Source organism: Mercenaria mercenaria, chromosome 16 (genome assembly GCF_021730395.1).
Source record: "Mercenaria mercenaria strain notata chromosome 16, MADL_Memer_1, whole genome shotgun sequence".
NCBI lineage: Eukaryota > Metazoa > Mollusca > Bivalvia > Venerida > Veneridae > Mercenaria > Mercenaria mercenaria.
Window position 1 is genome coordinate 46,267,556 of NC_069376.1, and position 15,365 is coordinate 46,282,920.

The window sequence follows — 15,365 nt, forward strand, 5'->3', positions numbered from 1 at the left end:
AATGTCTGCCTTGTAAATGAGAAGGCATAATAATTAAACAATAACAAAAGAACATTTACATGTTTACTTGCATAAAATTCTACAAAATGCACAAAGAAAACTGGAAAGTGGTCGGATCAATTTGGCGTGTAGAAAGATTTTGCAATCTCGAGACTTTTGTCGCGCTTATATACAAAGAGAATGATCATTGAATTTGAAAATCACTGCAACCTTTAACCAGGTGGTTGTTACAATCACTATGATATAATGTACTGACTGCTTTTGTCGTTATCCAAGGCGTATCACATACATTTCTCTTATTTTTAAAATGTACTTAAACGTTCTATTGAAAATATAGCGTATATAATAATAATATGCTTCCACACATCAAAATGTCTGGAACTGGAAGTGAAATTTTCAGTGATTTAGACATGTAGTTGTCTGAGTCATATGTTTGATGATGTGGAAATAAAGCATGTTCTGATTTATTCAAGAGGATGATTTTAATGAGTTTATTTCATTGTTATTTTTTATAAGAATATCAGAAAGTCAATAAACATTGTCGAAGTTAAATTCAATATGGCTGCCGTATTGTTTCGTTCAGATGTTTCAGGGGCGGATGAATTTTCAAATCCATAAAATATGAATTTATTAATTTTTGCTTCAGACGTCAATTTTTACAAAATAAGAGATGAGGAAATACGTTGTTCTAGGCAGGTTCTATGAGTTTAATGGTAAATAGAATAACAGACAACTGTCTTTTGATATCAATGTTTCAGACTCGGCAGATATGGGCGGAAGGGGTTCGGTACTCTCACCCCTTCCAGCCTATATCAACCTTGACCTGATAACATTGATTTTGATTTGATTTAGTTGGGTTTAATGTCGCTCCGACACAATTCAGGTCATATGGCGACTTTCCAGCTTTGATGGTGGAGGAAGACCCCAGGTGCCCCTCCGTGCATTATTTCATCACGAGCGGGCACCTGGGTAGAACCATCGACCTTCCGTAAGCCAGCTGGATAGCTTCCTCACATGAAGAATTCAACGCCCCGAGTAAGGCTCGAACCCACATCGATGAGGGGCAAGTGATTTGAAGTCAGCGACCTTAAACATTCGGCCACGGAGGCCCCCTGATAACATTGATATCAAAAGACAGTAGCCTGTTATTCTCTGTACAGCTTTTACGGTAATATTGTCAATGTTTCATTGATCAAACATTCATTATGTTATTAGACTCAGTTCAGTAGGTCAGTGTAATGTCTTCGGAAACAGACAAAAATGTACATACACCGATATTACAGGCATTCGCTTTTACCACAACGCTTACTGACATGTTAATTAACAAGCAGTTACAGAAACACACACCTGCTGTACTTCGTAATGATTATTTTCTTTCCTGTACAAGCACCTTAAATTCTTTGCACGTGTACACAAGACGTGGTAAAGGAGACAGACCTAGGCGTTCACCTGGTGGTTTGATAAACTTGCATCTTTGCATGACGATGGAAAACGCAAGAAAAACATTCATTTTTGCGAGGAATTCTCCAACACAACGGCGCCTGCCGAGACCGAAAGCAAGAACGTGATTGCATTTATCTGAATCTAACGTATTGTCACCAAGTATAAAACGTTCCGGACGGAAATATTCCGGATCTCCCCAGAACTCTTTCTCGTGGTGTATCGAATACAAATTGAAAAGAACGGCTGTGTCAACATCAAGTCCCTCTATTTTTGCATTTGTCATTGAAAAATGCGGAAGCGAAAATGGTACCTGGGTTACAATTCGCATAACTTCAAGAATAACAGCATTCGTGTATACAAGGTTAGGCTTGTCCTTCAGCTCAACATTCCGACTTTTCCCAATGACGGTTTTTGTCTCTGCAAACACGCGCTCTTGAATCTGCGGGAATTTTGTCATGTAGAGTATCAACCATAACAATGTTTTGCTCGCTGTGTCCACAGGTGGGACTAACGTACCTAGGATACAGTATGGGTCCATGAGCCATATGCACTTAAATTTACTACAATTATAATGTTTTCTTAAGAAAAAATATGACAAAAAGCCGTTTTGAAAAAAAAATCCACCTGTGACAATGAGCCATGAGAAAGGTAGGTAAGAACAGTTTGACATGTGCATTGCTTCCAGGTCCGTATATTTTGTTCAAAACAATATTTCCTTATCAATGATTGGCCGTCTTTTGGGCAAAAGAATAATCTTTCAGAAAAACCTTACTTCAAAGCCCTGTTCCAACCCGTTTACGCATCAGGAGGAGCAAGCAACGGCGTACGAAACGGCAGTGTTTTCCCTATCCGAATAAATCCCACACATTTTTTCGCACCGAAGTCTCCCCCTAAAACAAATCAAGTACACCATACCAGTTAAAAATAGCGCTACAAGCAGTAAGAATATGCTAAATGTAAACTAACAAGACTAAAAATAAGGTTCAATTCTACTTAGTTACTTACCAGTTGCCATTTGATTTGAATTTGGTAAATAATCTTCGTGAGCAATCGCTGCTTGTTTATATTCGGGAACTCTTCGGATTTTATCGCTACGTTTGAAATACGTAAACTGTCTCCGTCAATGAAAACGTTCTTTACAACCATCGTCTTGTCATCGGTAATCATGGCAGGCGAAGGTGATTAGCGAAAGCGAAAAAGTTAAATAGTGAATTTGTAAGTCACAAAGTAGGACTGAAACTGATATTCGGTTTTATTAGTTTGCGTTTAGCCTGTTCTGAACGGTAATAACGTTATTTTAAACTGGCACGGTGTGCTTAATGTGTTTTAGGGGAGAGACATCGGTGCGAAAAATGTGCGGGTTTTATTCTGACAGAGAAAACAGTACAGTTTCGTACGCCGTTGCTCGCTCGTGATGCGTAAACGGTTTTGAACTGGGCTTTGAAGTAAGGTTTTTCTGAAAGATTTTTCTTTGCCCGAAAGACGGCCAATCATTGATAAGGAAATATTGTTTTGAAAAAAATATACTGACCTGGAAGCAATGCACATGTCAAACTGTTCTTACCTACCTTTCACATGACTCATTGTCACGGGTGCAATTTGTTTTTCAAAAAGGCATTTTGTCATTTTTTCCTAAGTAAACATTATAATTGTAATAAATTTAAGTGCATATGGCTCATGGACCCATACTGTATCCGAGGTACGTTACTGCCACCTGTGGTTGTGTCTGGCATAAAATACACAAATATATATAAGTGGTGTAATTCTTTCTATGCGACTTTGAAATTAGAATGAACATAGTTTTTCCATCTTTCGCCGAAATATATATGTACATAAACATGTGAAATTGTGAAATTTTATACAAGAAATATTTTTTCCATATATTTCTTTGATTAACCACACTGTGTAGCAAAGGCAACCTTCTCAAACCGCAGCCCATAACTATGTACATGATTAACATATACACAAGACATGGACAAAATAAAACGTAGAAACGTAGGACGGAACGAGCGAATATAGGAGCATATTTAGTGACCGTCTTAGAATAGTAAGTGACAAAATACCAATGTTTTATATTATAACCTCACTCCAAACACGCGCCATGTTTCAGAACCACAGCCAAGTGTAGATAAAAGTTTGTCCTGTTACGTAAATCCATAACACCCGCAATGGTATCCAGAAGCAATGGCATGTTAGAATAAAAATACTCTTGTACATTTACATAAAAAGCAAGACTAAAGAACCATATACGCGTGTATTCAATGCGTTTCAGAAGACAGAGCAATAAAATAAAAACAACATTATGTGAAGTAACCCTATGACTGATAATGAATATTATGGTTAAAGAATCGCACCAAACATGACTTGTCAATCATCCCGCTGGTTGAAAACACTGATCGTACCTAAATGTATTATTTCCTGCTCTTTAAAACAAACGGGTCATGGTTGCCCTATATATCTCAGCTGTAAAGATGTAATATATTTAGTCGTCTGTAACAAAATGATTTCAAATTTGCAATCTTAAGCTGAGTGAAAGGCAATAAATCTGGTGTTATTTGAGCATTCAAGTCGTTCGTTATTTTGCGACGATGTGTGAGTCTAGTGAAGATTAATCACGAAACGTTATCGCTATAACCCTTACTCTGCTAAATTTCTTTCATGAACGTGTCCGTCTTTCAGTTTAGATAGTTCCATTAACTGTTAAAATGGGTGCATACCAAAAAGATACTGACTGAATGACGAACAGCGCAGATCATGATCAGACTGCACGGATGTGCAGGCTGATCATGATCTTCACTGGACGCAAAGGCAGAATCAATCGTGTCCAGCATGACAAGGGGTAGTGTCTGACTAATATGAAATATGGCGATTTTGACTACATCATTAGCCATATTTTATTATTGAAAACCACTGTCCATCATCGAGATTTTTCTCCTGGGCATATACATTTGGGATATGTTTCTTTGAATGTAGTATCTTTCAGTTACAGAGTTCATTTGCTACTGCTTTACCAAAGCGAACGGCAATTCTGACAAATTGAAGGGCTATAACTCTGGTGCCTTAAGGGAATTTTAGTCATTATCGCTTTTCTCTAAGATTTTATATACATCCTGTCAGATTCACGAAAGTAGCCTCTAATAGGTTGAAAAGGCGAAAAACGGCAAATCCAGTGCCCATTTCATACTTGCCGGTGTCAGTTAAATCATATACATACGGGGTAATTTTCATACTTTCGCAAAAAAAACCTGTTTAATCCTGAAATATGACAATATTGACTTAGTCAAGATCAATGACAGGATCACTATTATGACGTTGTTAATTAAATGATTCTTTGTGCCCGAGGTTGATCGGCCAAAAAATCGAAGTCAATAAAACGACCAGAGGACAAATGATAAGGTAAATACGAAATCACTTGATTGATGGCTGGTCATTTTATTTACCAACTCGGTACTGGACAGGCAAGTTGCTTGAATTCCGTTTTCTCGTACTAGTACAGGCCTTGACTTTTTTCATATTTGTCCTGATTTTCTCATATTGATTCAATTAAGTTTGATATTAACTAAATCTGATCCGTATGACACACACAAACTACCTAATACTGTGTCAAATAATGCACAGTCATAGAACTGGGAGCATGAGGGGTTTGGGATTGCGGGACTATGGCTTTGGTATATGTATTACTAGCGCAATCATTTCCATAATTGAGTCTGTGTGACATCTTGTGGCGTATACAATCCCCGTAATTGTTGACGGGTAAGTGACAACAGAAGAATTTCGGTCAAAATTGAGCTAATGACTATATTAACGAAAAGGTAAAAAACAACAAAGAAAGACAGAAAACAATAAAAATCACAAACCCGGCTCCTTGTAGATCACCCAACGTTAGATTCAACCTTGCCCTTGCAACACATATATATTATCTGTCTTTATTTTTTTCGTCCTCCGCATCACTTGTTATGATAGCATCTGCCACGTATCTAATGTCGTCTACAGAAAACGTTTGATAGTGCTCCTGTACTTGTTCCCGCATAATATCATCTCCTTTGGCAATAATTTTTCGAAGCGCGTCGATTTTCCAGGACATGATATATCGGAGCCATGGCAACATATCTATAACACTTCCACTTCCGGTAAATTCATTAAATTCTTCGAGTTCTTTACAGATTAATTTAACGTGTCTGTCTACTACATCAACCTGTTTTCCTCGTCCGTATAGAAATTGGTAAATTATCCGTACAACTAGAGTCTGAACCTCAAGTTCTATATAACCTGGGCTTATACTGTACTTTCTCATCAGAGAGTCCGCAAATGCGACAGCTTCGTTTGTAACCAATTCTTCAATAACGTCTTTTCTTTTAGACGTAAACAAACGAAACGCTTTTGACGTAAAAACGGTAAATGTCCAACAATCGGAAGCCCAATTGGTCCTTTTGGATACCTCTGGCCTTTACTTTGCAAGACCCATTTAATGAACAAGAAAGTAATAAAAATTATAGAAAGTATCTCTAACACAGTTGTTAATACCGACATTTTATGAAAACTTGATATAACCGTGTTACGTAATAGACTTAATTGGTCAATAGTCATGAAACGTAAAGAAACGATTAAATGAGAAGTGAGAACTGTGCCTTTGTTTTGGTATGCTTTCCAAATAATCAGTTTTAAATAAAAAAAAAAAGATATAATTATTTTTTCCGCATGAATAGCAGCTCAAAGAGAAATGCGCTTCGGAATGCCATGTTAACTTTGTGATCGTTCAAATAGCATATACAATAAGTGTAAGTTAGAAAATAAAACCAGACAAAATGAAAAATAAAACAACATTATATTATTATAATTTCAACTGTAATCCAAACCAACATAGGAACATGTAAAATGGTTAAGACTTACTTCTGATACGAGGTCAAGACATTTTCAAATGAATGGAGTATCATGAGAATGGAGTGAACATTTAAGAGTAATGAAGAATGATTCCGGCTAAGGTTATGAAAAAATATCTATTTAATGTAGAATAGAATAGAAAAATACATAGTGAATAGAATATTTCATACTTACCTGTTTTCTGTTTAACATAAATAAAATAGAAAAAGTGGAAACTTCACAGGTCACTCAACACAACAAAAACGAAAATGTTGCAGGCTCGGTTTGATTGAGCCTGTTCATGGACGGTAGTGGAAATGCATGCTACCGTCCACGCCCTCTAGCCCCGGGTTGAGCAGAACTCAACATTTACATATGTTAATACCCTTCTTTTACAAATATCTTAAAGTTTAAATACATATAGAATGACAGGTATATGATTTACTCAAAGTCACTGTGTTCCTGTATACTTTATTTGTATACATCATTGGACAATAAAGTAACGTCTCTAAAAGGGAGCAGCTTTGAATATTAGCATTTCGTGTCAATATATGATATCCTTATGTTGCTTTTTTCTTCGATTTGAAAATAGGTATATCTTACAGTTATCCACAAATAGATGAAATTTATGAAAAGTAAGTGTTTTCTATATTTGTCAGAGTACTTATTGTCATCTGCTGCAAAACGTTTCCCTCATTTTAGATTGATTCACCATTAGATGATCTGTATCCACCCAAGTAAACTGTACATACTTTGGTATTACCTCAAGGTGCCAGGGTCTTTTTTTCTGACGTCACACATGTCCGTCCATTTTTTCCACTCAATTTCTTCTTAACCGCTTGATTAATTTTCATAGGACTAGCATTAATTGTTAATCTCGTCAAGATGACATACAGTACAGAATGCGCAATTTAGGTCAAGGTTATAATTGGAGGTTCAAGGTCAAATATTGTCTAAACTGGTTGGAAGATTTTCATAAAACTAACATCAGTTGTTAACCTCACCTAGACGACATCCTCAGCGCACAACCGGGTCATTAGGTCCAAAGTCAAGGTCACACTTGGAGGCCAAATTTGAAATGGCTTAACTTCGTACCCACCCACTAATTTCAAAACCACAATAATGAACTTCATCAAAATAGCATCAATTGTTTACCTCAGTCGGATGACATACAGAGTACAGAACCCAAGTCATTTGGTCCAAAGTCAATGTCATACTTAGGTGTCAAAGATCAAACAGCCAATAACTGTATGCTAACCATTTGAAGGATTTTTGTAACTCTGACATTAGTTGTCAGACAACATGCAGAGAGCAAAACAAATGCCACAAGATCCAAAGTCTAACAGGTCACAGTCATGATCACAACATTCTACTTTATCTGCATCAAAGCGGTGACTAGGGGTATTGATAACCTTTAGCGGTAGCTCTACTATAAAATTTCAGACATCGTATGTGCAGCGCATGCATACGATCTTTGTGCATCTCAACAACCTCACAGCTAGGACAACCGTTTATTAAAGGTAAATGCCACAGTTGCCTATATGTTTATAGGGAAAAAGTTCCCTACGGGCAGAATTTCTTTAACCTTTGTGTACTGACTGAGAATCAAGTTTAAAACGGAAATATGAATGAAAAAATACCCAGATACCCAGGCAACCGAAATTTGCATCACAACTCATCGTTGTTGGTGATGTAAACGAAGTCCAGCTAAATCCATCTGCCCGAAAATTCAAAGAACAGTTGTATCTTAATAGCATGAATAATGTAATTAACGAACCTACTCGTGTAACCGAAAATTCTCAAGTTAAAAAAAAAACTACAAATACGCAAATTTCGAACAGCTTAACAATCTTATTCGAACGTGCGACTGGTCCATACGTTATAATGATACGGTTTGTAATGCCAGCGAAACATTTGCACGTATTTTTCTTGATCTTGCCCAAAGGTGACTGACTGGAACCTGTACAAACAATTAAGAAACAAAGTAAATAACATGAAAAAGTATGCAAAAGAAATTTGTACAAAAATTTAGAATTTAACTAAAGTGACATGAATGCATCAAATCCTCGAAAATACTGGCATACAGTAAAAACTTTAATTACGGAAAACACTGTAGCGTCAGAAAAAAATACCCCCATTAAAGAATCAAGATAATACTTACGCTATATCTGATTCTGATAAAGCTAACAATTTGAATGATTTCTTTGTATCAATTGCTACAGTAGATGACTCGAATACAAATTTACCTAATTTTAAAATGAAGACAAATGAAACTGTAGATACTTTTTTTATAAACGAATAAGAAATAACAGACAGTCTTCTTAATCTAGACATCAAAAAAGCCAACGGTCCTGATGGTATAAGCCGTCATATGTTTAAAAATACAGCTAAAACCATTTGTATGCCACTATCAATAATTTTTAGCAGATCACTACAAGAGAATATTTATCCAATCTTTTGGAAAACCGCTAATGTTATGCCTCATTTTAAAAGGGGGACAGGGATTTGCCGTCAAATTACAGACCTATTTCATTAATCAGTTGTATTGGAAAAGTCTTTAAACACGTCTACAATCATTTATATTTTAATGACTTAATATATAAAAAATCAAGCCGGTTTTTTACCTGGACATAGTACAGTTTATCAGTTAATAGATATCTACAATCAAACATGTAAAGCAATCGGCGAAAAATATTCTACATGCATTGTCTTTTGTGACCTCTCGAAGGCGTTTGATAAAGTTTGGCACAAAGGTGTTCTTTTTAAACTTGAACAAAATGGCATTACTGGTTCTTTGTTGGCTTGGTTTTCAGATTACCTTAAAGACAGAAATCAAACAGTATTTGTTAATACATCTTATTCTAGTATTAGATACCTAAACGCTGAAGTACCACAAGGGTCAGTGCTAGGTCCCTTGCTCTTTCTAATTTACGTTAATAATATAGGCTGACGATTTAGTAAGTGTATCAAGGTTATTTGCAGATGATAGTTCTCTCGCCGTCTCAAACTGTAATGTAAACATAATTGAAAGTATCCTTAACAATGATTTTAAAACAATTAATGATTGGGCGAAGCAGTGGTTGGTTCAGTTTATTCCCAACAAAACTAAGTTCTATTTTATCACTGATAAATAATAACCCTTCGTACCATTAGACATTGTTGAAAATCATAAGCATCTTGGCGCAACCTTTAGTCATGACGAAACATGACATACCTGCAAATCAAATATTGTTCAAGCATTAACATTTAAACTTACTAGAAAAACTCTTCATCAAATATACATTTCTTATACGAGACCAATACTTGAATATGCATCAGTAGTTTGGGATAGCTGCACACATTATGAACAAGAAACACTTGAAAAACTACAATATGAGGCGGCCAGAACAGTGACCGGTTTATCTCGCTCAGTTTCAATAAACAATTTAATAAAAGAAATAGGCTGGGTCTCTTTATCCGATCGGCGTAAAATACAAAAACTGATTTTAATGTATAAAGGAAGGCACAAAACAGTCTACCAGTCTATTTAAATGACCTTATTCCACATTTAGTTAACGAAACAGTGCCATATAATTTTCGTAATAATGACAACTTTGTGACTGCAACACGCCGTACAGAAATATTCTCAAAATCTGTATACCATCATCAGTAAAGTTATGGAATGAATTAGAACCTTTAATTAGAGAATCACCCTCCTTAAACATATTTAAAGCAAAATTGAAAGAATTATTTAAGCCTCCCATTGTACCAAAGAAGGAGAAAGAGAAAATGCAGTTTCTCATGCTCGCTTAAGAAATAAATGTAGCAGCCTTAGCTACGATCTTTACAATAATCACTTACGAAATGACCCTTTTTGTGAATGTTGAAACGGAAAAGAAAATGCAGAACATTATTTCTTTATTTGTAAAAGATACTCTGAGGAAAGAACTCGTTTATTTCAATTAACAAGACAATTCCACCCTTTAAACACAAATATATTACTCTTTTGAAAAGAAGAACTAACTGAAGAAGAAAATAATTTTATTTTTTAGCAGTGCAAGTCTTTATTCAACAATCAAATCGGTTTAAGTAAGTACAATAAATTCAATAACGTAAAAATGTATATACATTCTGTTATAAATGAAATTGTCTACTTATGTTCCGCTTTGCTTGCACAAAGTATGGGTTTGTATCAAGCATGCTTTTTTGTTTTGGTACGGTCGGGATGCAGAGGCAGCATTAAGAAACAAAATAGTAGCTCCATTACAGAATTGTATTCTTTGATATGTTTTTTCTCTTGTATTATTGTAATATTTTGTTGATGTTTATTTCTCTCTCTCAAGTAACTTGCTCAGATTTGATCTGTTTAATAGAGTATAACATTCTTTATATAGGAAGGGCTGTATGCTGATGTTGAAATAACTCGTAGCCCAACTTTTTTCTTGTTGTTGTCGTTGTTTTGTTTTATGTTAAAAATGTATGTACTATTGTGTGTATCTTTGAAACAGACAGCAATGAAATATGATTATACTAAACATAGGCAACTGTGGCATTTGCCCTTAAGGTTTCATATCTATGTAACACGTTTGCTGATCGTGAGGTCTCATAAATATGACAGGCATTTGCGTCATACAAAAATAAACAAAACTGTGAATGAATATTAAGTTTACGAGATATTTAAAACGTGATTCTGTATGTTGATATCCGTATATTAGGTGGCACACATAATTGATTCTATGCATATTTTGGTGATGTTCGAAGGTATGTGTTAAAAATGTAAATCGGTTTCTGTTGAAGCAGTTCCTTCATCTGGTATAGGGACACGTGTCTGATTACTATGTTTCTCATCCTCGACCATATTTAAAGTGCATAATTTACAGTAATATTTTGTTGTACTAGTTCTCTTACATATCGTCTTGTTTCAGCTTTTAAAGGCTGTACCCAAAACTTCTAGTGACCAAACGATAAACGCTCATACTTCTTAACGTTAAATGTAAGTTCTGTATGTTATTTAGCATTATTTTGAATTTCATGACAGCATTTGGTATCATAACAATTAAGAACGCAATCTTGAGTATCTGACATATACATGGTATTCTGTGAATTGAAAGTAAGTATTAACATCAACGTTTGCAGACATCTTTAGCTAGAAATATTCAGCTTCGGAAACAACCATTACTTTCTTTCCTGTACGAGCACCTTAAATTCTTTAGTCGTGTACACAAGACCAGGTATAGGAGTTAGACTCAGGCGTTCACCTGGTGGTTTAATAAACTTGCATCTTTGCATGACGATGGAAAACGCAAGGTAAACATTCATTTTTGCGAGGAATTCCCCAACACAACGGCGTCTGCCGAGACCGAAAGCAAGAACGTGATTGCATTTATTCGTATCCAGCGAATTGTCTCCGAGTATAAACCGTTCCGGACGGAAACATTCTGGATCTCCCCAGAACTCTTTCTCGTGGTGTATCGAATACAAATTGAAAAGAACAACTGTGTCCTTATCAACATCAAGTCCCTCTATTTTTGCATCTGTCATTGAAAAATGGAATCTGGGTAACAATTCGCATAACTTAAAGAATAACAGCATTCGTGTATACAAGGTTAGGCTTGTCCTTCAGCTCAACATTCCGACTTTTCCCAATGACGGTATTTATCTCTGCAAACACGCGCTCTTGAATCTGTGGGAATTTGGTCATGTAGAGTATCAACCATAACAATGTTATGCTTGTTGTGTCCGCACTAAAATACACAAATATATACAAGTGGTGTAATTCTTTCTATGCGACTTTGAAATTAGAATGAACATAGCTATTCCTCCTACTGTCGAAATTACATACGGGATGTACATAAACGTGTGAAATTGTGAAATTTAACACAAGGAATATTTCCATTTTCCCCATATCGAGGTTGTGCGCAATACTGCCGTTACTCCAGTTTTATTTAAAAGGAGTTTGGCACTATTGCGCTGAACTTTCTATATATTTCTTTGATTAACCTCAATGTGCAGCAAAGGCAACCTTCTCTAACCACAACCCCATAGCTGTGTACATGATTAACATATACACAAGACATAGACAAAATGAAATGTTGAAACATCGAGTACAAAACGAACGAATATAGAAGCATATTTAGTGGCCGCCTCGGAACGGTAAGTGACAAAATACCACTGGTTTACATTATAACCTGACTCCAAGCCCAAACCCTGTTTCAGAACCAAAGCCAAGTGTAAATAAAAGTTTTTCCTGTTACGTAAATCCATTAACACCCGCAATATTAACCAGAAGCAATTGTATGTTAGAATAAAAGTGCTCTCAAAAAAGGCTTGTACATTTACATAAAACGCAAGACTAAATCAATGCCTTTCAGAAGAGAAAGCGTTAAAAGGAAAACAACATTATGTGTGAAATAACCTAGTGACTGATCATGAATATTATGATTAAAGAATCGTAAGAAAACATCCCGCTGGCTGAAAACACTGAGTGTACCTCAATATATCCTTGCCTGCTCTTTAAAACAAACGGGTCATAGTTGTCCTATATATCTTGACGGAATACTTAGTATTGTAAAGATGTAATATATTTAGTCGTCTGTAACAAAATTATCTCAAATTTACAATATTTAGCTGAATGAAAGGCGATAACTCGTTTGTTATCTTGCGGCGGTGTGTGAGTTTAGTGAAGATTAATCACGAAATGTTATCTCTATAACCCTTACTCAGCTAAATTTCTGTAATGAACTTGTCTATCTTTCAATTAAGACAGTACCATTAACTGTTAAACGGGGTGCATACCAGACAGATAGTGACTGAATGGCGAAAAGTGCAGATCATGAACAGACTGCATGGATGAGCAAGCTGATCATAATCTACACTGGTCGCAAAGGCAGAATCAATCGTGTCCAGCATGGTAAGGGATAATGCATGACTAATGTGAAATATGGCGATTTTGACTACTTCAGTGGCCATATTTTATTATTGGAAACCACATCCGGGCATATACATTTAGGATAAATTTCTTTGAATGTAGTCTCTTTCAGTTTTGGAGTTTATTCGCTACTGTTTTACCAAGGCCAACGGCAATTTTGACAAAATGAAGGGCTATAAATCTTGTGCGTCAAAGGAATTTTAGCCATTATCGCTTTTCTCTAAGATTTTATATACATATATTACGTCCTATGCAAGATTCACGAAAGAGGCCTCTAATAGGTTAACAAAGCAAAAAATAGCAAACCCAATGCCCATTTCATACTGGGTAATTTTCATAAAGCCTCTCGCAAAATAAATTCTGTTTAAACCTGAAATATAACAATATTAACATAGTCAAGATCAATGACAGGATCAATATTATGACGTTGTTAATTAAATGATTCTATGTGCCCGAGGGTAGTCTGTTTCATATGACACACACAAACTATCTTATACTGTGTCAAATACAGGCCTGCGAGCAGGGGGTTGCGGGTTGAGGTACTTACTATGGCTTTGGTATTACAAGCGCAATCTTTTCCATTATTGAGTCTTTGTACCATCTTGTGGCGTATACAATCCCTGTAATTGCTGACGGGTAAGTGACAACAGAGGAGTTTCGGTAAAAAAATTAGCTAATGACTATACTAACGGAAAGGCAAAAAAGAAAACAACAACGACAAAGAAAGCCAGAAAACTATAAAAATCACAAACCCGGCTCCTTGTAGATCAGACAACGTTAGATTCAACCTTGCTCTTGTCAACACATATCTGTCTTTGTTTTCTTCGTCCTCTGCATCACTTGCTATGATAGCATCCGCCACATCTCTAAATGTGGTCTGCAGAAAACGATTCATAGTGTTCCTGTACTTGTTTCCACATAATATCATCTGCTTTGGCAATAATTTTCCGAAGCGCGTCGACTTTCCAGGGCATGATATATCGTAGCCATGGCAACACATCTATAGCACTTCCACTTCCGGTAAATTCATTAAATTCTTCGATCTCTCTATAGATTATTTCAACGTGTCTGTCAACATCAACCTGTTTCCCTCGCCCGTATAGAAATTGGTAAATTATCCGTACAACTAGAGTCTGAACCTCGATTTCTATATAACCTGGGTTTGTACTGTACTTTCTTATCAGGGAGTCCGCAAATGCGACAGCTTCGTTTGTAACCAATTCTTCAATAACGTCTTTTCTTTTAGACGTAAACAAACGCAGAGCTTTTGACGCTAGATTTCTTTGTTTTAGATACACTGGCGAGAAATTACCAAACGCAAATACATCCTCATGGATACGTTCGGCTGAAACCTCCGTGGAAACGAAGTTCGGCTTTCCACTAAAGGTGTCGTTTGGATGTTCGGCCGCGACCTTGATCGCTTTGTAGCCATTTACGACAACTGTATTCCAGCTCCCCAACCTAATCGAAAAGACATTCCCATACGATTTCCACCATTTCATGAATGTTGATGGCGGATGACGTCCAAAAAACGGTAAATGTCCAACAACCGGAAGCCCCATTGGTCCTCTTGGATACCTTTTTCCTTTAGTTTGCAAGACCCATTTAATGAACAAGAAAGTTAAAAAAGCTGTAGAAAGAATCCCTAACACAGTTGTTAAAGCCGACATTTTAAACCACTATTCAGTCACACAGCGAGCATTAATTAGATTGTGTGCCTAAATTGTACTGACACGACCTACTTACTGACTGCATATCATACAATAAACAATATCTGTCATTTACAAGAAGTTATATAGAGCTTGATATAACCGTGATAGTATTAAACTAAATGTACAAGACGAATGCAGTTCCGTCTTTGTTTCTTTAATGCGGTTAAAACTTTTTTTGAAATAGGACAAGGTAAAATGCAAAATGCATAAATGTATGCGTGAAAATGCATTATCGCACATTGTCTTTCAATGTCACTGAAAAATAAACAGATCTTTTTTTTTTAGCTGTAGAAATGCTAAGGAGATTTTAAGGTAGTTCTGAACGTTCGGATCGAATTTTTTTTCTACAATCTAGATTTTAATAAAACTTCTCACAGTTGTAAATAAACAAATCTTTTCGACTGCCACTATCATATACCGATGCGCTACCAGAGCAATCTTTT

At 36.0% G+C, this 15,365-nt stretch overlaps 1 protein-coding gene across 1 annotated transcript; it reads right to left on the reverse strand.

Annotated features, from left to right (window-relative positions):
* Positions 1-1,366: 1,366 nt before the first annotated feature.
* On the reverse strand, positions 1,367-15,005 carry LOC123540813 (cytochrome P450 1A1-like). Its single transcript, XM_053525921.1, has 7 exons — positions 14,079-15,005; positions 13,517-13,580; positions 11,885-12,026; positions 9,236-9,310; positions 8,195-8,263; positions 6,499-6,505; positions 1,367-1,959 (listed from the first exon to the last, which is right to left on the reverse strand). Exons 1-7 carry the CDS (start codon positions 14,878-14,880, stop codon positions 1,367-1,369), a joined length of 1,752 nt encoding a protein of 583 aa, XP_053381896.1. The 5' UTR covers positions 14,881-15,005.
* Between the last annotated feature and the right edge of the window lie 360 nt (positions 15,006-15,365).